The sequence below is a fragment of the Alexandromys fortis genome, unplaced genomic scaffold, assembly GCF_014885135.2.
Source record: "Alexandromys fortis isolate MF-2015 unplaced genomic scaffold, M_Fortis_MF-2015_v1.1 scaffold_23, whole genome shotgun sequence".
Taxonomy (NCBI): Eukaryota; Metazoa; Chordata; class Mammalia; order Rodentia; family Cricetidae; genus Alexandromys; species Alexandromys fortis.
Window position 1 is genome coordinate 3,813,932 of NW_026067907.1, and position 25,992 is coordinate 3,839,923.

At 46.9% G+C, this 25,992-nt stretch overlaps 2 protein-coding genes across 8 annotated transcripts in view; one reads left to right on the forward strand and one right to left on the reverse strand.

Moving 5' to 3' along the window:
* Nucleotides 1–22,758, forward strand: part of Tiam2 (TIAM Rac1 associated GEF 2) — a 234,998-nt gene extending 212,240 nt beyond the window's left edge. For all 6 annotated transcript variants that reach the window (XM_050135807.1, XM_050135806.1, XM_050135809.1 and 3 more), the window contains 12 exons: nt 7,667–7,846; nt 10,629–10,697; nt 11,563–11,688; nt 12,583–12,691; nt 14,077–14,256; nt 15,316–15,434; nt 16,769–16,877; nt 17,351–17,409; nt 18,659–18,764; nt 19,808–19,895; nt 20,445–20,599; nt 21,800–22,758. In XM_050135807.1, coding sequence (XP_049991764.1) covers nt 7,667–7,846; nt 10,629–10,697; nt 11,563–11,688; nt 12,583–12,691; nt 14,077–14,256; nt 15,316–15,434; nt 16,769–16,877; nt 17,351–17,409; nt 18,659–18,764; nt 19,808–19,895; nt 20,445–20,599; nt 21,800–22,410 — 1,911 coding nt within the window. In that variant the 3' untranslated portion in view covers nt 22,411–22,758. The remainder of the gene's footprint in view (nt 1–7,666; nt 7,847–10,628; nt 10,698–11,562; nt 11,689–12,582; nt 12,692–14,076; nt 14,257–15,315; nt 15,435–16,768; nt 16,878–17,350; nt 17,410–18,658; nt 18,765–19,807; nt 19,896–20,444; nt 20,600–21,799) is intronic.
* Nucleotides 20,455–25,992, reverse strand: part of Tfb1m (transcription factor B1, mitochondrial) — a 39,156-nt gene continuing 33,618 nt past the window's right edge. The window contains exons 6-9 of one of the 2 annotated variants that reach the window (XR_007590658.1): nt 24,712–24,839; nt 22,969–23,275; nt 20,735–20,879; nt 20,455–20,581 (exon numbers count right to left, since the gene is read on the reverse strand). Coding sequence is in view for 1 of the 2 variants with exons in the window: in XM_050135827.1 (XP_049991784.1) it covers nt 23,032–23,275; nt 24,712–24,839 (372 nt within the window). In the remaining variant the exon portion in view is untranslated. Of the gene's footprint in view, nt 20,582–20,734; nt 20,880–22,899; nt 23,276–24,711; nt 24,840–25,992 lie in introns of those variants that run through there. The other variant, XM_050135827.1, reaches the window with a different exon arrangement.

A 25,992-nucleotide genomic window follows, 5' to 3' on the forward strand; every position in this document is an offset into this window, starting at 1 on the left:
CTCCCGGGTAGACCCAAGAGCTCTGCTCTCTGGAGCAGAGACACCACGATGGACTTTGGCTAGAATCTTCCCGGTAAGCGCACCTTGGGATGCTTACACACATCATTAGAAATGGGCTAGTCCAGGTGCGAGAATTAGCCTGTAAGGGCTAGAGTTCAGGCCAAGCAGTTCTTAAATGAATACAGTTTGTGTGTTGTTATTTCGGGCATGAGCTAGCCATGCGGGCAGCCGGGTGCTGGGGACGCAGCCCTGCCGCTCCTATTTCAACATTAATACATAGAAAATATGCATAAAATTACTTTAACAACCATAGACCTCTTTTCTCTTCCTAATAAACCCTGTCCTCTTTTGGTCACTAAAGGTCAGTGTCTTCTAGTGTCTGCTGTGTCTCTCATGGCATTTGTGCGCTGTAATTTACTTGACTGTTAATTTCATAATCTATCGTCTCATTTTGCCTAGAACTCTGGTCAAGGTGTGTGTGTGGGGAGAACCCAGGAGGTATTTGGGGGTATTCCATCTGTCCTTTTATCTCTTTGTTAAAGACAAAAATCTCATTCTCTGTAGTTTTTTTTTTATTGTAATTTTCTTTTTAGGTAGGGTCTCATGTAGCTCTGGCTGACACTTTCCAGAAGAAGGACTTTGAACTTTTGATTCTCCTGCCACCCCTCTGGAGTGCTGGGATGATAGGCATGGGCCAGCATTTCTGGCTTATCAGGTACTGGGAACTGAACCCAGGGATTTTTACATGCTCTGTAAGGCACTCTACCAGCTGAGGCACATGTAACTGGGGCTTGCCTGGGTTCTCATCGCTACCACTATACTACAAATGGTTTGATGGATATCACCGCATTCTGCTGAGCCACCGACATGTTTCCCGTAGGCCTGCTAGCTGCCTCCAAGGGCCTCACAGCATCGGCACTTAGGCCTCTGACACAGCCGCTGTGGGGAACTTTGGGAGGTGATCCTCCTGCCTCAGACCCATGATCTGTTTCTGCCCATCAACATTTTTGGGGGCAGTCTCCCGACTCCCGACAGCCTGTGGTTCCTGATCCCTTCTGTCAGTCATGCTGGTAATATTAGCTCTTTCTGTAAGGTGGTGACATATTTATGAAGCGCAGAGTGACTTGAGGAAAAGTCATTTGTACTTTTAATCGTCTTTTTCCCCTAAGGCGAACTTTTCTGACTTGACTAATTTGCTAGAAGTGACAGCTGACACCATGGTTGCCCTGAGAGTGCTCAGGAACACAGCCTCCTCATGGCTTCTAGACAGTGAACAGAGGAATTCGTTTTCTTTTTAAAGAGAACATGGGGCATACTAACCATACCCTGCTTGCACACCCTGCCTGAGCTGGGGCACCCTTAAGGTTTTTCATCTCCAACAGGCCTGGCATTATTCTAGCATTTTAAAGGCAGAAGCATCATCCACCCAGTTCTTCTGCCTGGTATCTTGGAGCATTATCTCAGTGGGCATCATGCAGACTTGCCTTGGGTTCAGATCCGTGGCCTAGGGCAGAGCTGCTAAGTGTGGAGAGAAAGCGGGGATGAGAAGGCAGCTAGAGGAGTGTGAGGGAGCACACACTGCGATATTGCTCTCGGAGCTGGGCGGGTAACCTGTGCTGCTAGAAAGCAGGTCAGACCAGCAGTCCTTAATCAGCCAATTAGAAGAGCCAGATTGACAGTGGAAAGCAGAGAAAGGGATTTATTCAATGTGGCCGTATTGGGAAGACAGACAGAGAGACGAGGGAAGCCCTCACATCTGTTTTCCAGGCCCTGAGTGAGATCGGAATTTAAATAGAGGGCAAGGAAGATGAAAAACACTGAAGACAGCTTATGCTGGAGAGGCTGTGGGGAAAGGGAACACTTCTGCATTGCTGGTGGGAATGCAAGCTGGTGCAGCCCCTTTGGATATCAGTGTGATGATTTCTCAGAAACTTAGGAAACAACCTTCCTCAAGACCCAGTAATACCACGTTTGGGTATATATCGAAAGGATGCTCAATTGTGCCACAAGGACATGTGCTCAACTATGTTTGTAGCAGCTTTGTTTGTCATAGCCAGAACCTGGAAACAACCTAAATGCCCCTCGACTGAAGAATGGATAAGGAAAATGTGGTACATTTACACAATGGAGTACTATACAGCAGAAAAAAAATAATGACATCTTGAATTTTGCAGGAAAATGGATGGAGCTAGAAAACATTATTTTGAGTGAGGTAACCCAGACATAGACAATTATCACATGTACTCACTCATAGGTGGTTTTTAAACAAAAAGCAAAGAAAGCCAGCCTACAAACCACAATCCCAGAGAACTTAGACAATGATGTGGACACTAAGAGAGACTTTCATAGATCTAGTCTACATGGGAAGTAGAAAAAAGCAATATCTCCTGAGTAAATTGGGAGCATGGGGACCTTGGGGGAGAGGGTTGAAGGGGGGAGGAGAAAGGCAGGGAAGGGACCAGAGAAAAATGTAGCACTCAATAAAAACCAATAAAAAAACAGATGGCTAGGGATGTCCATATTTAAGCAGTTCCCACCAAGTGGGGCCCCGCTCACCATTGACCCACGCTTATCCGGGCTTCAATCTCATCCTGTGAGGTGATCTGGCAAGTTGTTAGAACTATGAAGTCTCTTTCAGGGAGACAAGATCTCCCTCTGTCTTGCACCCCTTTCCTTCTCCCATCATGAGATTCCTGGGGAAATCCTTGTTTCTTCGGGGTTCATAATTTCAATAGTCTAATAGTGTGATTGACAGTCCTGCCTGTCCTCTCTGCATGTCTTAATCTCTCCATTTCTGCCAGGCTGTTTACAATATGCCCAGTCACCCCAACATCTGAATAACATCAGGGGGCAGTGTGTTGGTTGCCTCTGCTACTGATACCCACCACCAAGCTCTTCTTGTAGTTTGGGAACTCAAAAGCAGTGCACACTGACCTTTTGGTTTCTGCGTTTATATGACATATTCCTTCGTCATCCATCACCTTTGAATCTCCTTTCATGGGCGGAAAATGCTTGTGAGCCAAGCCTTTCAGACAAAAGTAGGTGCTGTACCTAAGTCGTGGATGGGGCGCTGTTGCACACTGGGCCATCATGAGACTCAGTCAGGCTGCTGCGTGGGGCTTCTGAGCAGGGCAGTAGCCATGACATCTCATAATATGAGGTGCTTTAACCCCTAGCAGTTCCTTTTAAGGTCCCGACGTCCTCAAGGAAACTACAAAACCCAGGCAAAGGATGATCTCCAAATAGGAACATTGCAGTTACCAGAGCTGTTGTGTGGTCTGGAGATTTTGCAAATCAAGTCCCAGGGAGACTGATGGAAAGTGCCTTGTTGTCCCGGTTAGGAGGGCTACAGGGTCGCCAGAGCTTGGCCTGATCAAGACTCTGTCCTGCTTTCCTCCCAAGAGCAACTGAGGTTAGGTGCTTGCTCATTGTAGGCAGTGCTGGTGCCTTCGCCCCAAATGTTTTTCTGGGCTCCTTGAAAATAGACACATTGCCTCTTTTATGGGGAGGCAGAAGGTGCCTTATCCACACATGGAAACAAAACCCAGCAGAACTTTGCCTAGGCATCTGTCTGAATTCAGAGTTCCCCAGTGAGTCAGGCCGTGTCTATAGAAAAGATAAAATTGTTTTCAAGTAGGGAATCAAACTTGGTGGCTCTAAATACCTGATAATTTTAGATTGATTTGTCAGGAGACAAGATCTCACTACGTAGCAGGCTAGACTCGGTGTTGTAATCTTCTTGCCCAAGACTTTCCAGTGTTAGATTTCTAGGTGTGCACTATAGTGTCAAGCAAGAACTTGAAAAAACATTTTGAGTGTGGGGAGAGAGTGTCCATGCCTGGCTTTTCCAGATAGTTTTAAGGGAAACTTTTCATTTATTCTTTTAAGAATGAAGAGAGTGTTTTTTGGTCCTCTTGAAAACCCAGAGGGCCACCATGATCCTGATTGCTACACACTGAAAACCAGAAGTCTCCCCATAAAAGAGGCAATGTGTCTATTTTCAAGGAGCCCAGAAAAACATTTGGGGCGAAGGCACCAGCACTGCCTACAATGAGCAAGCACCTAACCTCAGTTGCTCTTGGGAGGAAAGCAGGACAGAGGCTTCCGCTTCAGCAGGCCGGTTCCTTCTGTTCTGCACACGCTCGCCTCAGCACTCTCTCGGGAACCTGAGTCTTCACACGTTCCCACCTGCACCTTGTAACCATGTCTTTCGCTTTTCAAGCAGCCTTCCTGGGCCTGAGGCCTGGATGGCCTGACAGACAGTTGTCCCCCAGGTGGACCCCAGAGTGCCACATTTGCCAGGATGCTTGCTGCCTTCACCACTCTGAGTGGTGGGGACCACGTCCTCCGAACACCTGGGCAGGAGAGTCGGACCCTGTGGTAGACGGAGGTGGCAGGAAGAACAGGTCCTCTCTCCTGTGCTGCACTGAATATATTATGAGTGGCCAGTGCAGGGAAGAGCTTGCTGCCCTCGACAGGGAATCAGTGGGTCATTCTAAAGCCGAGATGCTGGCATGTTCTGTGGGAGCAGGACCTCACACGTGTGGTGTGGTGCCGGCGCTCAATAAATGCAAGTTCCCTCTTCTCCCGGACCTCCATGGAGAAGGGCGTGGTCACCTGACAGGCATCAGGAAGGTTGCAGAAGACTCAGGAATGTCATTGCTCCTAAGTGACTTAACGATAGGCTGTGGCCTGTTACTGCCTGATGTTTATTACCACGAGGAAGTACAGAGGAAGTGACCTGTATCCAGGTGAGGCTGTCAATGCATCCTTAAAAACACTTAAAAACCCTATGACCCCGCCTCCTTATGATCCAGGTAATCCTTGAAGCCACCTTTAGGCAATGGCTTAAACTGTTAACTGTGCAAAAGGCATCTCTGCAGCCTTTGAATACTTAATTGCAGTATCTTGACAAGTAAATTTGCCATTGAAACAACCCGGCTAACATTCACTTTTTGGAAGTCAATCCCATGAGAAGTGTTTTTAAAATGAATTCTGATTTTTCCAAAATGGCAAGATACTTTATTTTTGAAATCTTGTTATTTTAACACCGCAGTGTTAGGTGTGAGTTCTGACATCCCAGCAAGGCAAAACTGTAATCTCACCAGATGCCATGTAACTTATGGTGCATTTTGTCAGATCTTATTTTGTGTGGAGTATGCAAGCTTAATATAGATTCTGCAGCTCTGGAGACTATTGGTTCTCAGGACTGCAGGACTGCATTGTCTGAGTCTGCCGTGCACATCCCAGAATAAAATTTCAAGTAAGGAGTTTTTGAGCCTTTTATTCTCATGGGCTTTTTAGTAATTAGTAGAAGGCCAGGCCTAAAACCAGGGCCACAGTCTGGGTGATTTTTTCTGGATGTAAGCCAATCCTATGCCTCTTCTATGTTGCTATCCTGGGGGAAAGGGTGATAAGTTGGAGTCAGTGCCACACCTGGGAAACCTGGGCAGGTGTAGTTGGCCTGATGGGTAGACCAGTAGTTCTCCTGAAGGCCACATCTTGGCATCACTTGGGGAAACTTCTAATAGATATCCACGGTGTTGGGCATGGTGATGCATCCTTGTAATCTAACATTTGGGAGGGTAAGGTAGGAAATACAAAGTTGCTGGGGGCTACATAGGGCGACCCAGTCTTAAAAACAGTCACACCGCTGGGCATAGTGGCATAGACTTGTGATCTCAGCATTTGGACTGCTGCAAGCTGGGAGGAAGTCTGGCCTATTGAGCAAGTTCCTGGCCAACCAGGCCTACATAGTTAGACCTTGTTTCGTAAAATGAAACCAGACAACAAACAGACAAACAAAAACTCCACCTGTGGTGGGATCCCAGGGCTTCTAGTTCAGAAAGGAATCGTGCTGGAAGCTTCCAGAGAAAAATGAGCGTGAGGCTAGGGAACCCTGGCAAGGGGGGAATGCAGGAGTCTGGATGTCTCAGTTCTAGTCCTTCGTGTTCCTCACGGGCTGGAGGAGAAAGGCTGCCGCCTCTGGCTGCCCTCTCCTGTGTGCTTAGGCTGTTAGGATGTGATGGGGTTAGAGCTTCTAAAACAGATCACAAAGTCTGACGGTTGTAAACATGATATGAGACGTTCAAAAAAGAAAGCTGGATTCTGAAGCCTTCAGATCTGTAATATCGTGTGTGTGTTGGGGGGCAGTGTCTGATACAGCTCAGACAGGCCTCAAACTCATTTTGTAGTTGAATATGACTTTTAGCTTCTGACCCTCCTGCCTGTGCCTCCCGAGTGCTGGGACTATAGTCGTGCACTTCTATGCCCACGCTGGCTTTCCTGGTGCTTGGGATCAAACCCAGGAAATGTGTCCAACCTAGGAGAGCACTCCTTCAGCCGAGCCATGCCCCGGGCCCTCCACATCTGTTTCCGTAGTGAATTTTATACACATCTTCTGATAGGCATTGCCAGAAATATTCGTGTTCAAATTTAAAAATAAAAACAAGTAGAAAATACCTATGTTCAAGGAAAATTGTTTTTGTTTGAACTGTTTTGTAAACTCTCTTGAAGTCTGTCCAGTCATAGACACAATCTCTCCTTCACCTCGTGCCTTATTGTAGGCTAGGATTAAGGTAAAAATGAGAGCAGAGGCTCCCCGTCACCTGCTCCTGGAATTAGGTTCTGTATGTTACTGCGTCCAGGTTCCTACCACAATACTAGAGCATTCTGGGTTCTTCCTTGGCTCATGTATCTCTCGGGACCACATTGACAATTCACCTTGTAGCTGGGTTTCCACAATTTCCTGGTCCAGGGTGGGCTTTCCATCTACCATGTCTGTATTTTCCAGTTGTTTTACCCATACCCTTGCTGGTTTCCAGACCGCCCAGTCTGCACCTCGATGTTTCTAACCTTGGGAAGTCTTCTCTAGGTGGGCAGGAGCTACCCTCCACTTCTCTGAAGATGGACAGGATTACAGTTGGGACTCCTTGAACTAGAGAGCAAGGCCAGGCAGGGGATGCTTGTTGAGGTTTTGTCTCGATCTTGATTTTCCATTGAACGACGAAGACACTATGTTGGGAAGCAGAGGAGGTGGAACAGAAAGGGATGGTGGGCCAGAACAGCTAATTTTTCTGAGGCATGTAATTCGTGTCTCACTTTCTACTCCACTCTAGTGTGAGCGTTTTCATCTATAACCACTACTTGGCTTGGCCTAAATGGTTAGATTTGAGGGCAGAACTCAGGCAGACTGGGGCCAAGCCATCCTAAAATTGCCACGGTACCTCACCATGTGTGAGTCTCCCAGAACACTGGGAGTTGGAGAGCCCTTGTCAGGCCAACTGTTGAGGACAAGATAGATTTCACGAGTCTGCTTCCTGTATGTTCTGTTCAGAAAGCTCTATGTCTGGGTGTTAGGAGAAACCTCAACTTTAGCAGAGAGTCAGCCTCATTCCTGACTTTAGTACTAATGCATTCACGGCTCTTGTGACAGCGTGTAGCATTGCGTACCAACGGAAACATTAGAGATGCCATCTTACTTTCAGGACTCGGGTTATAGTGAGAGCAGCTTAAGGTGAATGAAGCCATGTGCCCCAGACCCGCCTCTTTGTAAGGCTCCTTGATAATGTACTGGGTGCAGGTGGGAACACTTGGTGTTCCTGGTGAGGCAGACACCCAATGCTGGCGAGCCGAGTCCTGAGCCTGACTTTCTTGTTGTTTCCAGAGCGCTGAACAGATCACCGAGCTCTGCAGGGGCTTCCCCAGCACGAGCACCAACACCATGGAAGCACCGGCTGAGAGCCAGGACCCACCTTCCCGGCCTCTGGCTCGCCACCTCTCGGATGCAGACCGCCTCCGCAAAGTCATCCAGGAGCTCGTAGACACGGAGAAGTCTTACGTGAAGGTAATGGGACGGGCTGGACATTCCTACCTCCTTGAATGATGGTGAGGTCACACCTCAGATCACCTCTGTCTGAGACAACCGCCACTCAGGAGGTAGATACATGCTCCTTGAGGTGGATTGCCGCAGGGAAGGGAGGGAAAAGAACTGAGAAGACTCAAAAAAAAAAAAAAATTCTTGGCTTGTGTCTGTTGCCAAGGTAGCTTTCACTATGGAAACAGATGTTGTAGTTCATTATTTGCAATCTGTGGGAATGAAGTCTATCTACACTGCTTTAGCAAGAAGGGTAGCGATCACTTTGGGTTATGAGGAGCTGGGGAGCAATCTGTGCCCCAGGGGCCCTGAAGCTCGGTCCTCAGAGCTCCGAGTCCTCCTATCCATGGAGATCCCCATGCAGGATGGAAGCCCATGCACAGGTGTTTCGGCCATCACACGGGACGTCCTCACACCATGACGAGGGTGTAGCTACCACAGACTTGGGTACCCACACTGAATCCATTTCTCTGTCTTTTTAGCTTGCCTCTAGTTAGTGCTTTGGGAAATGTTTATTAACACAGGAGATTAGAAAAACTAGTATTCTTTGCTTTAAGCATTTTCTCATGCTTTGGGTCTATCTTAAACTTGCTGCATTTGTGAGTTCTAGAAGGGTATGGCATAGGACAGTGGCTGGGAGTCCAGGCCCAGGCTGACTTGTCTTCATGGCCCTCGGAAGGTCCTCTCCAACTTCCCTGTTGGTCCCTGTGCTTGTCTTCAGCGTTCTAGACATTCCTAGTCTGTGAAGCCCAGGAGGTACACACTGGCACGCATATGTGACTATTACCCTTTATTCTATGAAGCAATTTCTGGGACGCTAAGACTGTCTTATTTGGTACAGTACTTGCCTAGCCTGCGCAAAACCGCTGGATTTGATACCAGAACAGGATATGATCGTACATGCCTATAACCTCAACACTCTGGAAGTAGAAAAAGATCAGGAAGTAAGTGTATCCTCCGCTACATGGAGTTTAAGGCCAGGGTGGCTTACATAAGACTGAAAAAACCGACAATGATGTTGATGACGACAGAGCTGAGTGTCTCCTTTAAGTACTGTGTCTCCAGGACCCTCCCCAAAGTCTTATTCACAGCTAGCTCCAGTGCCGCTTGCACTGGGGGGTGGATGGAGGAAAGCTAGAGGGTTGAACTTTACGTTCCATTATGTCTTGTCCTGTACCCAGTGGAAGAGAGCTAGAGTGTCTGCCAGAGAGCCCGCAGGTTCCTACATGACCCAGCATGCCCATAGGCCCTCTGGGAGCTGTGACTGCTTCTGAGGCTCAAGAGCCCTCAGGGACATGTCATGTGGCTTCCCAGACCCTGCTGGGTCCAGGGCAGAGTTGGAAATGGAACTCATTCTCCTTTGCCACACAGTTTCTTACCTTCCTTTTGGGATGCCCTGGATCAGGACGGCCATTTCCAATGCTTCTTATTAGTGACCAGGTAGGCAAGGAAGGACCAACTCTCCCTTCCCTGCAAGAACCCTGCCATTTGTTTTCATAGGGCTCCAGGCATGGAGGCTCTTTGTCACCCCCAGCTCAGCGTGACCCGCTCTTGCTGTGCAGTAAGTCCATGGAGCAAGTGGCATTAGCCTGACAGGGGTGACTGTCCGACAAATAACCAGACCTAGTGTGAACTTAGCATTCACGGTGCTCCCTACTAGTCCTCCATCTCTTTCCCGTGGCCGACCCTTAACACAGTTTTCTTGCTTGAACCTAACTCCAAACCTCCGCATGCACCTCAAGATTTTCCACATCCGTGTGTCCCCCAAGATTCGATCCAGTAACTCACAGATGACTTCCCTTCCACATTCGTGTGTCCCTGAGATTTGCTCCAGTAACTCACCATTGCCTGCCCCTTCTCACATCCCAGGTTGCTGTGGAACAAGGAGGGAGGGGGGAGCCAGGGAGGCTTTTCATTGTGAAGTGCCAGCCAGCCGAGCTGAGTTCTGGGTTTGCTCTCAGTACTGCCACTAGGCAGGCACCGCGTGGCACTCTGGACTTCACAGGGCTCTCCGGTTTCTAAGATTCTCCCTTGCAAAGCCAGGGAACAGCAGTCAACTATCGCTAGATACACAACTCTCAATTCTTCCAAACAAATGAAACTCTAAAGTCAAGTCTTTTCTGTAATTAAATTATGGATTGCTTCTGGCTTCAAGTTCTTAAATAGAAACTTTAGTGGTATTATGTAAGTACTTACACTGCTGTGTTCTCCAGGAGACTAACCCAGTAGTGACTCAAGTGTGGCTTTGATTGTAAACATCCCCACTGCTCCATGGTGGGGCTCTTGTACTTGAACATAGGAGTTGGAAATTCTCCTGGTTTTAGCCTGAAGCTGGAGAAATGCCTAGGTCTTGTCCCTCACAGCTCCACCCAGACTGATACCCTGCTCCCTGACATAGAAGAGAAAGCCAGGACACTGGTATCCAGCCACAACGGCAGCTCTCTCTCTTCCTCTTTGGAGAAATGGCGCCTCCTGTGGCAGGAAAGACAGAGCCTGTTCTGTTGGGAAGACGTTAGCCTCCGAGCGGGGCTGGCACTTCACAGGGACCATGTGAAATCCAGTAGGTGGCAATGTGGTGGCATCCACCTTTGTATTAGGAGCAATGATAACCACTTTGAAGATCAAGAATTTCAACAAGACAACTATGTCACTGGTCCTAATGGGGGTCTCTGGAGCTGCTGCTTGGGCTACTGGAATCAACTGGTTATTTTGGAGATTTGTGTGCTAAAGAGACTCTTCTCTTGACTTGCAGGATCTGAGCTGCCTCTTTGAATTATACTTGGAGCCACTCCAGAGTGAGACCTTTCTTACCCAAGATGAGGTAAATTGTGGATACTTTTCTTCTCCTCTGACATGCCAGTCCTGTCTTTGAGCCTTTTAGCAGAGGTCCTAGACCAGGTGTGCGCTTCTTTTAACATTACAGAGTGATGTTCTTACCTACAGAGTTGATGCCCAAGAATCCCAGTTTAAAAAAAAAAAAAGCAACAACAAAAACTTGCTTTTGAGACAGGGTCTCGCTGTGTATCCTGGCTGGTCTGGAATTCACTATGTAGACCAGGCCGGCTTCTCGGTCCCTAATGCTAGGATTAACGTTGCATGACACAATGCCCGATGTAAAGAAGTCGTGCTTTGATTAAGTTGGTGATTTGTGCGGGCTGTATCCATAGCTGCCTGTGGCTTCATGTGGCCCATGGATGCAGGCTGGACACAACTGTTAGAATAGAGCTACAGAGCCCCAGCAAACACTGAAGGATCATCAGAAACTCTGTGTGTGATCTTTAAAGCCACTGATGTGGCTCTGTCGTGGAAGGCACAGTGGCACACTTATGAAGGCAGAAGGGTGGTCTTGTTTTTCTGTTGTTGTTTCTTTTTTATTTGCTAAGAGGTACAGCCAAAAGCTACTTTCCAGTATATGAATTGTTAATATTAAATCACAAGAGTTAGCTCCTTTCCAATGATTGCCATTTCTCCCAATTTGGATCCGAATCCACTTGAAAAGTTACTTTGAGACTGGGATTGCAGGGAGCCAGAGCTGTGTCTCTCTCTAGGTATAGAGTACACCCTGTGAATGTGCTCTGTAAGCATCTGCTATGCCTGCTTCTCGGGCACGCGTCTATGGTGGAGGTGAGGGAGTCTTGCTTGGCCTGGCTACACCTTTTCCCGCCTCACCCCCGCCCTTCCTGCAGATGGAGTCACTGTTCGGAAGCTTGCCGGAGATGCTGGAGTTTCAGAAGGTGTTCCTGGAGACGCTGGAGGACGGAGTCTCTGCTTCCTCGGACTTCAGTGTCCTGGAGACCCCCTCCCAGTTTCGAGTAAGTCTTTTTGGATTTGCATTTAAAGCAAAGACAAGTGGGTAGGGTGTAAAGTTCTCCCCTAAATCGATGAATTTAGTGTGATCCCTTGTCCTGCATTCTCAGTGGGTCAGGGAAGGCGGCTTTGTGGTTTTCTCCCAGACTGCTTTCAGCGGTCAGCAGTCTGGATCACCTGACTGCTGGCCATATCGGTTCTTCACTATCAAAAAAGATACTGCAGCAACTTTTAAGAAAAGATTTACTATGATTATATATAGTGTTCTGCCTCCATGTAGGCTTGTATGCATGAAGAGAGCACCAGATCTCATTACAGATGGTTGTGAGCCACCATGTGGTTGCTGGGAATTGAACTCAGGACCTCTGGAAGAGCAGCCGGCACTGTTAACCTCTGAGCCATCTCTCCAGCCTCTGTAGCGACTTCTTTTTAAACAAGAGCAGCTTCCCTGCCCTTGATTCCTCTCTTATGTGGTCCTGAGAAACTGGGTTGGAAAAGGTGGGTTTCAGATGGCCATCGGAGAAGTTTGTGCCTTGTGAAGGAGTAAGGACCATAGCCAATAGGATGTTCGTCCAGGAGTGAGAGGGTGGGGAAAAGTAGAAAGGGGTTTTAGAAGCATGCAGTAGGCACAATTCATCCCAAGTAATGGAGCAGGCAACTCTGAAAGTTCCCACACCACCGTAGACCACTGTAGTCCCATTCATCAGATGCAGTTAATCTGCTACCAGGAAGCGCCTCTGCCAGAACCTTCCCCATCTATCTATAGGTGAGTCAGGGCAGACTGGTCTCCACCTACAGCCCGAACAGAGCAGCAATGAGAGCCGTCAGTAGCAAGTTATCTGCTGAAGCCAGAGTACATGGGAGACGTGTTTGATTTGACCTTTTCTCATCCCTTCCAGAAGTTGCTCTTTTCCCTTGGAGGCTCCTTCCTCTATTATGCTGACCACTTTAAGCTGTATAGTGGATTCTGTGCCAACCACATCAAAGTGCAGAAGGTTCTAGAGCGAGGTGAGTTGTTTAGAGCCTTTATAAACTGTTAATAAGGGGTAGAGGGTTAAATGTGATTTTGATGGGCTGTCCTCTCTTGGCCTTAAAAATGAGAAAAAGTTAGAGGGACACTTCAGGTTCTTCGCAGTTATGTAGTAGTGGGTAGGTAGGCTTTGCTGTTCCTGTCTGTCAAACCATTGCAGCACAAGCCTCGGGTAACCGGAGAGAATACATGCTCTGTTTAACTCTGGTGTTAACTTTCTTCGGCATGTGGAGTTACTACACAATAAAGTCCCATCATCTAACTCCAAGGAAGGGCATAGCTAAGTTGTTCCCTGGTGGAACTGGGAAAAACTGCCTCCCAGAGGCCAGAGGTCCTCTCTACTCTCATGACTCAGGGAAGAGGGTGGGGAGAGGAGGCTTCTCTTACAATCTTGGGTGTAAGATCTCCATTAATGCAGTTCAAACCCATTTGACTTAAATAGGGAACTTTGCAGTATCCCAGAAATTCCGAGTTTAAAAAATGCATCTCGGAATGCTTCAAATGATGGTGAGCTAGCCAAACAGCCAAAAGCATCTTCTCTGGTCACTGTCAACAAAGGACCGTGTGCATTTGCTTTCTCATTCACAAACACCTTTATAAAGGGATGGTCTAACGAGGTGCACAGCTATGGTGGTTTCCCTGGTGGAACTGGGAGCAACTTCGCCTACCAGAGGCTGCCCACTCTCTACTGTCACGGAATGGAGGGTGGGAGGTCATAGATAAAAAAACACTCAAACTGGTTGGTCCCTACATGGCTGGTCTGTCACCAGCACCCCGTGGAACCCAGTGTGATGGCTGGCGTGCCCACTGTCCATCATCTGCACCTGTGTTTGTGTGCATCCTTTCTAACAGTGATGGACAGAGGCTGCTCTGGCTGCTAAGGGGTCCCCAGGCCCCACTGGGTGGAAAGAACTGCAACTCTGGGGTTAAGTAGTCTAGTCTGCCTGGAGCTGTGGGGTGATGGCAGGACGGCTTTATAAGGCGAGTGTAGAGAGGAAGGACAGCCAGCGCTAGGGCAGGAGAGGAAATGCCGTTCTGTATGGATTGTTGTCGTGAACTGTTGAAGCTCATCTTTGGGCCGCCCAGAACAATCTGTGATGGGCATGCACAGCTGCACTGTGGGTGACTCCATGTCCTTTTCTAGAGTGGGGACTGGAAAGCTTCCTGCACCCGCAGGCCTTGTGAGAGAGATGACAGAGACCTGCTGATACCTGGGTACTTCAGCTGTGGACGCACTTGGGTTTTTATTACCAAACAGCATTAGGACCGAGGAAATAATGCAAAACTACGCTGGAAGGTAGCATTATACAGTTCAGTTCATCCCACTGCGCTCTCCTAAGGGTCTTTTATCCATTGCTTGCAGCTAAAACCGATAAAGCCTTCAAGACTTTCCTGGATGCCCGAAATCCCACCAAGCAGCACTCCTCCACGCTGGAGTCTTACCTCATCAAGCCTGTTCAGAGAGTGCTCAAGTACCCCCTGCTCCTCAAGGAGCTTGTGTCGCTGACGGACCACGAGAGTGAGGAACACTATCACCTCACAGGTAAGGCTGGAAGGAGGCTGCTTGTGGCCGAGAATGCTAGCCAGGTGCCTATAGCTTTGCCCTGTGAATCCGCAGCACGGTGACTGCTCGCCTTAGTTACAGGTCTCGTATATGGGAACAGCTTAATACAGCCATCGTTCAGGGTGCGCTCAATGAGTCTGGGGACCTTTAACTAGAGGCAGGATTTCAGTGTGTAGCTCTGGCTGGCCCGAAACGCACAGAAGTATTCCTCCTGAGGGTTGGGACTGAAGGTGTGCATCATCACTCCTGGCTTACAGACAATCTCACAATGAGATTGTCCCTACTGAATTGATCAAGAGGGATGATTTGATTTAAGCTTTTCAAATAATGGAATTTAGGTCTAGTGAGGTCACTTGGCTGGTGACGGTGCCTCTCCTGTAATTTCCATGGTTTGACTAGGCCACAGCTCATGCTTGCTGGTTGGGGTGCCACCTGGTGGAGATCTCTGAGCTCTACAGCTTCTGAGGACAAAGTACAGAACTACTGAGGTTTTGCCAAAATCCTTTGTCCCTTATATCCCCTTGCCCAGGCTATAAACAAACAACATGTATAAACGCAAACAGCTGAATGCTCAGTTGGGCATTGGTAATTTACAGACATCTCTAAGTCTTTTTCCCTTGAACCTGGGAGCCAAATTCTGGCCCATGTGTCTGAGTGAGGCTCGTGCTGGCACGGAGCTCTATTCCTGACACTGAATTCAAGAGCAGCTCCCCCAAGGCTGGACCGTGTTGCACTGAATTCTGGTTCCTACTCATTTTTCTCCAGCACTCTGGTAAAACTGCACCTGTTTTATCTTCTGCAATATGATATTGGTTGCAGTCACTGTGTTCTCTGGGGCACAGAAAGCACTGTTGGGCTATGCAGCTGGGCTAAGGTTAGCTTTATTAATGGTACTTTTCAGAATCTCCCAATTTCTGAGAGAACTTGAGGTAGGGGATCTGACTGCCCTTGATTAAATAGGCCATTGTGAGCCGGGCCGCCATCATGCCATTACTTGGGATTTGGAATGACGAGCAAGCACACCTTCCTGTTTTTCAGAAGCACTAAAGGCCATGGAAAAAGTGGCCAGCCATATCAACGAGATGCAGAAGATCTACGAGGATTATGGAACAGTGTTTGACCAGCTGGTGGCAGAGCAGAGTGGTACAGAGAAGGAGGTCTGTGGGGCTTTATTTAGCTCGAGTAGCCTCATGCCTGGGTGATGAGCTTAGGGTACCCTCTAGAACAGCTACGTGCGTAGACATTCCTGGAGGAGACATTATGTAAAATAATCAAATAGTTTATATAGAAATGGAATGGGAAATGGACTAAACTGGTCTAAAAATGTAATTATGTCTTGTTAGCATTGTACGGGTGAAGTCATAGTCCCAGAAATTAGAACACAGGGAAGGTTGGCTGGGAGAATGACGGGGCCCTGCATGTGTATAAAATACAGGGCTCGTTCCTTCTGGTGGCCTTTCTGCTCCAGCCCCAGATACAGTGATTATCTGTTCGCTCAGACAGTCCCAGGGATCGCTTACAGTTTCTGTACTTTCACGTTTGTCTGATTGATAACTTAGAACACTGAGCACTGAGAGCACATAGTAAGAAACAACACTGCAGGTAGAAAGTGGCAGGAACTGAAAAGGGACAGAGCGTTTTGTATTTACCTAGGTCAGTTTCAATGTTAGTATCTTATTATTGGCAGTCTGATGTAGCTTAGTGACCTGAAGTAAACACTACTAACACAGACCCCTTAGAATTCAGTGGTTCCTAACTCTCCTAATGCTGTGACCCTACAACCATAATATTTTGTTGCTACTTCATCACTGTAATTGTTACTTTTATGAACTGCAATGTAAATATCTGATATGTGGCCCCTGCAAAAGAGTCATTCAACCCCCAAAGGGGTTGTGACCCACAGATTGTGAACTACTGTCTTCAGATGACCGCTAAACAGGATGGTGGTGGTGGACATCCTTGATCCCAGCACTTGGGAAGCAGAAACAGGCAGATCTGAGTTCGAGGCGAGCCTGGTCTACAGAGCCAGGGCCTTACAGAGAAACCCTTATCTTGAAAAACCTAGAAACAACAACAAAAGGCCTAAGTAAGTACTTTAAAGCTAAACACCACCACCTCCTGTTATTTAACAGGCCTAGGCACAACTAAAGCCTGCCAGGGTTACAGGGTAAGTTTCAAGGTCAGCCTAAGCAATTTAGAGACCTGGTCTCAAAACAAAACATAAAGAGGGCCAGGGATGCAGCTCCACGGTGAGGTCGTGAGGCATTGGGCCAGGAGGCCGGAGGCCCTAGGCCAACCCTGTTACTAATAGGGTGCAGCTTGATGCTTGGCTTGTACTTACAGAACTTCAACCACTTCATGCCGTGTTGATGGGGCTATACAAACACAACGGTTCCTATGGATATGTTAGCCATGACCACTAGATGCAATTCTGTCTTACGTGGAACAGTTCCTGAGAGTGCCACATCTCTGTTTCTTGTCTTTAATGTAGGTGACAGAGCTGTCCATGGGGGAACTCCTGATGCACTCCACAGTTTCCTGGTTGAATCCGTTCCTCTCCTTAGGAAAGGCCAGGAAGGACATTGAGCTCACAGTATTTGGTTGGTACTCCGGTTTGGAAGCCTTAGCAATAACAAAAGCTTGACTAACATTGCCGCTCTTGCCGACTCCTGCTTTTGGGGAGTTGGAAAAACGCTGCAGTGGCTGGTACCCAGCAGGGCCTGCTAGGGGAAGCACCTCACGAGACTGGAAACCCGCTGCCTAACAGTGCCACTTTTCAAACCCTCTTCCTTCTCTCCCAGAGTTGGGAGGGCAAGCTGTAGTGTGTGCTCACTGAGACCTGGAGGCCGTGGCCTCAGCTGTCAATCAAGCGACAGAGAACCACAAGCAGGACCTGCTTTGCTCGGCAGGCACATCTGCACAGTTCAGCTCTAACAGGAAGAGCAGGTGTTGATGCAGTGGGATTGCAGTCCTGGGTTGGAAGCGCTTTGTTCTCACGCAGTGCCCAGCTCTGGGTTAACCTGAGAAGGGTTTGCAGAAAATAACAAGACCCTTCTTTCTCTTTTACTTTTAGTTTTTAAGAGAGCTGTCATACTGGTTTATAAAGAAAACTGCAAACTGAAAAAGAAACCGGTAAGAAAAATTAAATTTAATTTAAAAATTTAATTAAAGCTGCCTTTTCGTGGCTCTCTGCTGTTGTACTGAAAAGCTCACGAAGAATCTCACTGTCCAACAGTACTTAACCCACTGACTGATTTTCTAAACTTTCAAGGTCTTAATAGTGAAAACATCACACCCCCAAATGACCACACCTATGTCTATTCAAAATCACACAACTCTGTGTATTCTAACTTGTACAGTTAGAGTGGGCATCAGGAACACAGGCTGTGGAGCTTCACAGTTAACTTTACATATTCAGGGCTGACTATATTTATGAATATCTACCACCAAAAACCAAAATATCCATGACAGAATTAGAACCAGAAAAACAATTAACTTTATATCCGCTTTTATAACCTGGGTCTATTGCCTGCATTGTCCTTCCTCATCCCCTTGTATTTAGCCTTTTCTGTTCTCTTTTCTTCATGTTATACTGTGCTCAAGTGTACATCTGTTTCTATATATACAAATAATTGGCTAGAGTTTGTGTATGAGTGAGAACATGCATTTTTTTCTTTCTGAGATCAAGTGACCTCATTAATATTTACATTCTAATTCCATCTATTTTGTTGTAAATTAACAGCACTTTTCCTGAGAGCTGAGTTGTACACACACACACGCTCATTACCCATTCATCTTTTGATAGTCAACCAGGTTGCTTCGAGTTCTTTGCTACAGTGAATAGGGCAGAGACGAACAAGGAGTGCAGACATTGCTGTGGTAGGCTATGGGATTTTCTGCACATGCACAGAACGGGTGGAAGAGCTGCCCATCTGCTTTAAAAGATGACTAAGACAAACACCTAAGTGGAGGCCAAAACAGAAACTTTCATTCACTGAAAATAATAAGTGTGGCCCCATATACTACATAGAGATCTGGAAAACTTTGGCTTTAAAATAATTTTTACCTTGGTTCAAAAAGCAGACAAAAAGCCAAGATCCAAAGAAAAACTCCAAAGCTCTCAATTGGAGCTTAGCCACAGACACCATAAGCCACCAGTAAGAACTGGAGATGGCGGGAAGGCAAGGCTGCCATCTTTGTCCCTCGTGTCCCATAAACTCCCACTCCGGCCCAGCCCCGGTCCTGGGAGGCCTGTGAGACATGGGATCACCTGGTTTATGTGCATCTTAGACACCCGCAAGAGTCCTGCATATAAATCAGGGTAGCTCTGTTCGCTGCATACAGGACTTTAACCCCTTCCTGGTGCTCTCTCACCTTGCAGCCCTCGAATTCCCGGCCTGCCCACAACTCTGCTGACTTGGACCCCTTTAAGTTCCGGTGGCTGATCCCCATTTCTGCGCTTCAAGTTAGACTGGGGAACACAGCAGGTAAACACTTATGTGCGTTTCATTCATGTGGCGTGAAAAAGCAGGGAATGCTATGGCTTCAGTCTGGTACTGTGGCAGCACGGGGCGGCAGACATCTGTTCACTTTGTGGTCAGGGAGCAGGGACAGGAGGGGCAGTCTAGCTACACCTTCTCTTAACAGCTTCCATCCCTTCTCCCCCCAGAAGTACCACAGGCTACCCACCAAGTCTGAAAGTGCATGGCCCTTGGGGACATTCCCACACCATAGTAGCTGGGGATAATTTTTGCATGTATTCTACTTTCTAGAAGAAGAAATTGAGAACAAGGTTGTTTTGCCATTTCTTTACAATCTTTTGGAATGAAACAAGCGGCATCGGATGGCCGTCTTCTGCCAGATGCCTCTGCATTGTTCTTTCATTTTTGCAGTCAACAATGTCAACGTTTTCCTTTCTGCCATATTTCTTTATACCCTAAACTTTATTAAACAAGGATCCACACAATTTTATGAACTTAATATTAAGGAATTTTGTAGTATGTTTAAGAGTACTGCAAATAAAAACTACAAAATGCCCCTCTGACCTTGATCCTTTAGTTATAACTAAGGACCTTCTAGAATAACTAATTCTTCAATTAACTTGTATGTACTGACTTTTGTTAGAGGTGCTTATGTTTCTAAGAACATGCCTGCATGGGAAGGAAGGGAATTTATCACCTCAAGTTCCTGAGCAAATCCTCCTGTTTGTTCCAAGAATGGGGCTAAAATCTCAAGTGGGAGAGGAACTGGGACTTGGTAGCTCAGACAAGAGGCTTGCCACAAATTCAAAACCAGCATGGGCTATAGAGTGAGATCCTGCCACACACAGCCAAAACAAAACCTAAAACTACCAAAGAGGGATGAAGAATTTCATCTCAATTTTTGTAGCTAGTTGTTAATGCCTCTGAGTGAGCTGTAGAAACTAAAAAGAGGCAGAACAGGGGGTGTTTGAGTTGTGAGCATCTCAGGTACTCTTAACCATAGCATTTTGGCCAAGTTGTATACTCTTGTTTCCATTTCCTTTACCCAGGGACTGAAAATAATTCCATATGGGAGCTGATTCATACGAAGTCAGAAATTGAAGGGCGGCCAGAAACCATCTTTCAGCTGTGCTCCAGGTACTTCCCTGGACAAATGGGTTTAAGACTTCACTGTGTCCCCTTTAGGAGGGGAGTTTAGGGGCTGTAGAGATGGCTCAGCAGTTGTGAATACTTGCTGCTCGGCCACAGGACCCGGGATCGGTTCCCAGCACCCATGTTGGGTAGCTCACAACCACCAGTAACTCCTGCTCCATATGATCTGATGCCTCTTCTGGTCTCTTCAGCGCCCCCCAGCACCACCCCTAACACACAAACACGCACACGCACACACGTAAATCTTTAAAGTATATGTGTGTGATATTTTTAGTGCCCTTCTGAAATTTAGTTTTAGGGTACAACTTCTACCTAAAAGGGGCAACTGTGGGTCCATTAGAATATATTGATGAGATATAAAGTAATTCATTCTCACCTCCTTTAATTCAGAAAAGCCAGGCACACATTGGTGGGTAGCTTGCTAGCTTCTGAGGTGCAAGGCAGAGCTGGCCAAGGCTGTGTCCCCAGGAAGGCCCACACAGAAGCAGAACGGGCAGTGCATCCTTCATGCTCTCTTTCTTCTCCTTTCCCCAGCGACAGCGAGAGCAAGACTAGCATCGTTAAGGTGATCCGTTCTATTCTGAGAGAGAACTTCAGGCGCCACATAAAGTGTGAGCTGCCGCTGGAGAAGACCTGTAAGGATCGTCTGGTGCCTCTTAAGAACCGAGTTCCTGTTTCAGCCAAATTAGGTGAGAATTTCATTAGCTCTGTTCTAATGAAGAAAACATGTCCCTTGCCCCAGTCCAGTCATTCTTCCATAAAACACACCGACTTCAATGTGGATTCCTTCTTTTATCAGCTGGCATGATGTAATGCAGGCTTACCATCTGATCTGTTTCTTCCTCTGAGATGAACGTGGGTCTGGGGGCTTTGCTTTGCCAGGCCTCCTGAAGGTCAATACTTAATTCCGATCACAAGACGAATAGGCTCATTCTTATGCAATCACTGCAGCAGGTCGCCTAGAATATACTAGAATATACTGTTCATGTGCACTCTCCCACCTAGCAACCCTTGAGTTCTTTGTTCTTTTTCTATTTTTTTTTCCCCGAGACAAGATTTCTGCGTAATAACAGCCCTAGCTGTCTGGACCTAGCTCTGTAGACCAGGGTGTCTTGTTTGTAATCTTACAGGGCATACTTTTTTCCCTTTCCCTTTCTCTCACACACCCCAATTTGATCTCTGTTGTCAAAATCATCTATGGTCATCAAAACGAATGTGGTGCTAATGAATTATAGGGACATTCAAACTAAGAATTCCCTTTGAACAAGTCAGTGAATATCTCCCTCCCACACAATTACGAGTGCACAATGTTAATTCTCTTCAAGTTGGTTATAAATCCCAGCAGTGACAATGCTCAATGCTCAAGGGAGATAAGAGCATTTTCAGCTTCTAATGGAGCATCTAGGGAAATAAACAGAGAGGCTAAGCATAGAGATATGGTATAATAGTTTCAGATCTAGGTAATGTAGTAAAAGTGTAATCTAACTTTTTTTTAGTGATTAACTATTCAATTTACTCATTGGCAAAATAAGTAATCCTAGCCTTTATGGTAGTTGGTACTTTATTATTCTATCTATATGGTGAAGCTCTTGGAATCTAAAAAAAAAAGAATGCTGAATTGCAACTTAAGAATTTCAGATATGCCTGGGGGTGTAGCTCAGCGGGCACAGCGGTTGCCCAGCGTTCAGCAGGCTCTTGAGCATGCACAGAACCAGGTGTGGTGGTGTACACTGTAATCACAGCACTCAGGAGGAGGCAGGAGGCACAGAAGTTTAACACAATGACTGAGAAGCCAGCCTGGGCTCCAAGAGACCCCTACAGACATCAGTCCTAACTCTACACTGTAGAATCTATTTGTGTCACATGGAGGAATGTGCTTTTCTCTCTAGCATCATCCAGGTCTCTGAAGGTCCTCAGAACATCCTCCAGCAGCGAGTGGCCCAGCGAGCCCAGCAAGGGCAACTCACTGGACTCGGACGAGTGTAGCCTGAGTAGCGGCCAGAGCAGTGGCTGCCCAGTGGCGGAGAACAGGCCGGACTGTAAGAGCACCGTGCTGGAGAAGGACCCTCAGGAGGGCCTGGCAGAGTTTCCAGATGGTCTCATCAAAGAAAGTGACATTCTGAGTGATGAAGAGGAGGACTTCCACCACCCTCTGAAACAGGGCAGCCCTACTAAGGACATCGAGCTTCAGTTCCAGAGACTGAGAATCTCCGAGGAGCCCGACACGAACCCAGCTGGGCCACAGCCTACGGGGCCAGGTGAGCAGCCCAGGCTGGTCAGGGGCCACTTTTGCCCCATTAAACGAAAAGCAAACAGCACCAAGAGGGGCAGAGGGACCTTGCTCAAGACGCAGACTCGCCACCAGTCGCTTGACAGCCACCCCGAAACTGCCAGCATCGATCTAAATTTGGTGCTGGAGCGAGAGTTCAGTGTCCAGAGTTTAACCTCGGTTGTTAATGAGGAGTGTTTTTACGAAGCACAGAGCCACGGCAAATCGTAGGATGTGTGTGGCAGGTTACAGTGCGCATTTGTAAACCGGTGAGAAACAGAACTGCAGGACACCAGCTGCGTTTGGGTTCGTGTAGTATATATTCTTCCACAAAACTTGCTGTAAAGATTTAAGTTATTTTAATTTATTGTGGATCAGAAAACTAGAGATTAGAACCTGTAAATTGTGTATTACATCCCTTTTGAGCAGGAATCAAATGATTTAGTCTTGTAATAGAACTGAATTCTAATTATTTTAAGTTATGTGGGAGAAGGAAGCTTGGGAAAGTTGTGATTAATGGCTTTTAAAAGGGTCCCTCCTTCAATCCTCTGGGCATTTTCTTTAAGCTGTTAGTTTTTTGCTTTATTTAAAGCACATTTAAGTTATTTTTATGTGGTTTAGGGGCACAATGTGCAGATATTTCAGTTTTGCAGGTTGTAATAAATGCTGTTTATACGAAACATGTCGCATCTATGCAGTATGTATATATTAAAGGACAGCTTGTACTGTATCTACTTGCTATTTATTTTCTTAAGTAATGGCATGCAAGTAAGTCATCTGGTTACTCACTGGTGTTTGTCTTTCCAGATGCAGAGGACCCACACTGTGGATGTGGAGCCCTCAGAGCAGCCGTTAGGACTCCCAGCTTTCTGGGTCCTCATCTTTCCCTTGGCCTTTTCTTCTCTTTTGCTTGAGCTCATCTCTGAAATTATAAGCAAAGAGCTGCGGGTCTTCCTCACACATTTTCCTGTACACGTTACACAGGCTCTTAAAGTGCATGAGCGAGAGGTGGATGGGCCGGAGGGTGGGGTCAATGTCCGCCAGCTGTAGCAGCCTTCCAGTGCTTTCCAGGCGCTGAGCTTCAGGGAAGAGCATTCTGAAAGGAAAGTGGGAGGGGCTGACTTAAATTATGTTGATCAAGGTATCTTTGCATAAACTTCAAAATGACACACTGATAGTGCCTGAGGCTCTTGGAGCCTCTTGGGTACCCAAAGACTCCCTGTGTGACTCACTGGAAGCAGGTCTAAGTTAAGACTTGCAAGCTGTGTCCACAGAGGGAAAACTGTCTTCCCAAGCTAAAACAAACAGTTTGATTCTCTAGAACCTGGATGTATTTAAAGTCTTTAAAACCCTCTCCAAAAGAAAGTGCTAAGTTGTCTGTTATGAAAACAGTTAATCATCTCTAAAACTCAGTGTGCATTTTAAATTTAATTAAACAGTCAACAGTTTTTCAAGAGTAAACTTAAATGCCTGGACCTTGCCCATGGAGCTCATCCAAAGGGCTTGGCAGAGGCCATGGTCAGTGAAGGAAGAATTCTCCCAGGCTGATGGTGATGCACACTCCCCAACCTCTAAGGGGAGATGACTTAGTTTCTAACACCTGGGAGCACTTTGTAGTATGGTGTGACTGAAGGACCACCATCCTTTAAAGTGAATTTTGGTATTTGGTCCATGTCTCTGTAGAGGAAGGCGTATTCAGATGAATAGGGCCCATTACTGAGTTTAGGGGTTGGGGGGAGTTGCTTTGAAAGCAGTAGGACTAGGCTCACCATAAATTCCAGGATTTTCAAAAGGAAGATGTACTTGTGATTCCCGCCACCTCCAATTAGAGCTAATATGTACAGATGTATGAGTTTTACTTTATTAGAATAGACATTCATAATCAAAAGAGGGTTTTACAGGTTGCACTGGTTTCAGGATGCAGTTGCTTTGACACACCTGAAATCATTTCATGTACTAACCCAAACTTCTTACAGCCCTACAGAGAACCAAAATGGATCTGTGTAAGTCTCAGAAAGTGTGTGCTACGAGCCAAGCCCTTTTCAGCAGCTATCCGTTGACTATTAAAAAGTGTACCTAACTAAACGTCTTAAAAGCTGCTAGGTGAGAAGGAATGGGTGTGGTGGCTGCAGGGCTGGGGCTCAGTCTGACTTTTCTAGAAGGCACGTGTGCCTGTGTGGAGCAGTGAGTCTGACAAGAGCTCCCACTGAGTGGAGGCCGAGGACGCTGCAATGACATCATGTCAGCTAGGAAGGTATGTCTGCTTCTACCTAGTTCTCAAGCACGTCCTTAAGGAGAGAGACAGCAACCCACTGAGTCCTGCCTGAGAAGCCTTCCTAGCAGCGAGTCAGCAGAAGCTGTGCACGTGTGTGTTTTAGGTTGTATTTAGACCAAACCATACCAAACCTGTATATGGAAGGTGAATCTGGGGCTTTTCCTCAGTGGTGGTGACATGTTGGTCACCACAGGATCTAAACCAAGAGCCAGAGTCATACATGTTGTTTAAGAGTCAAAGTCACAAAGGGTTCTTACCCAAGCCCTCGGTGGCAGTACTTCCTCCGGAACTGAAATACGTTCTGAACAACTTTTTCTACCAGCTTGAATGGTTGCTCGATCTTGGGCTGTATCAACGGTGTAAAGTGTACCACTCCTACGTCAACCTTCATTGAGAGCAAACAGCAAAACTGTAATTGCAACTTTTTCTCTAGTCCTGGGGATCCAACCCAGGGCTTCCTGCCTGCCTGGCAAGCCCTCTAACGCCAAGCTATGTCCCTTGCCTTAGTCAATTCATCTGTGAAAATCACAGAGAGGATGTGGGCTCTCTAGCAGTTCTCAGGAGCCATTTATGGGCCTGTGTCTTCTCTGGACACACAAGCTAAGTTTTGGGGGTCTGCAGAAATCCCAGGGGGCTGCAACTATGCAGAAAAGTGTCCACTAGACCTGTGCCCGACAGTCACTTCATTTGCAATGGCCTGTAAAAGCCTATATGCGTAACTGCCCAGGCCAGTAGGCAGGCAGCCATTGGCAGTGGGATGAGCATCTTAGCTTTCAGATGAGTAGAGTAAGCTGAAGCAGCAGTTCTGACTGTAGGCCAGGATCCCCCAAGGACCACTTAGTGCTGGATTTGCCAGAAATGGATGATTGGGAAACCAGCTATTTTGAGGACAGAGGCTGATTACTCAGCTGGGCTAAGTTCATGTGCAGAGTTCACGCAGTCCCAGGATTTTCAGTAGTGACTTTACATGCACCAGGAGGCAGAGGCAGGACTGAGAAGGAAGACAGAATTTTTAAGATGTCACTGTTGGACAGGGTTTAAGCTGCTACCAGCTGTTGAGATCATGTAATTACAGAAGACTAGACTTCAGGCATATGTGGTAAAGAGTTATCTCCAGCCCTTTTCCAAAAACGGACTCATGAATGAATCATTGAGAATCACTAACAATGTAACAATTGTAGAAATGCAAAGACAGGGCGCAGCGGGGTCAAAACAGCCCTGGAGAGCGCCCACGCAGAGCTGCCTGGAGGCCTCTACAGAAGTGGAAGCCTCTAAGTGAATAAAGCAATGGCCTCCGGCATTGCTAACTTGCTCCAGAAGCAAAGAAAGCACAACAATTTAGGCAGCGTGGGTGGGCAGCTGCTTTTCAAAATAAAGTCTGCTCTCCAGTCCCTCCCATTCAGGCTATCATTTTCTCTCAGGTTGATGGGTTTTGCAAAATTCTTGTGGCCACACAACTCCTTTAAAATTGGCCGGCAACACATGTATGTTGGGGGCGCACTGGTTTGCTTTTCCATGGGAAGAAAAATAAAGAGCTA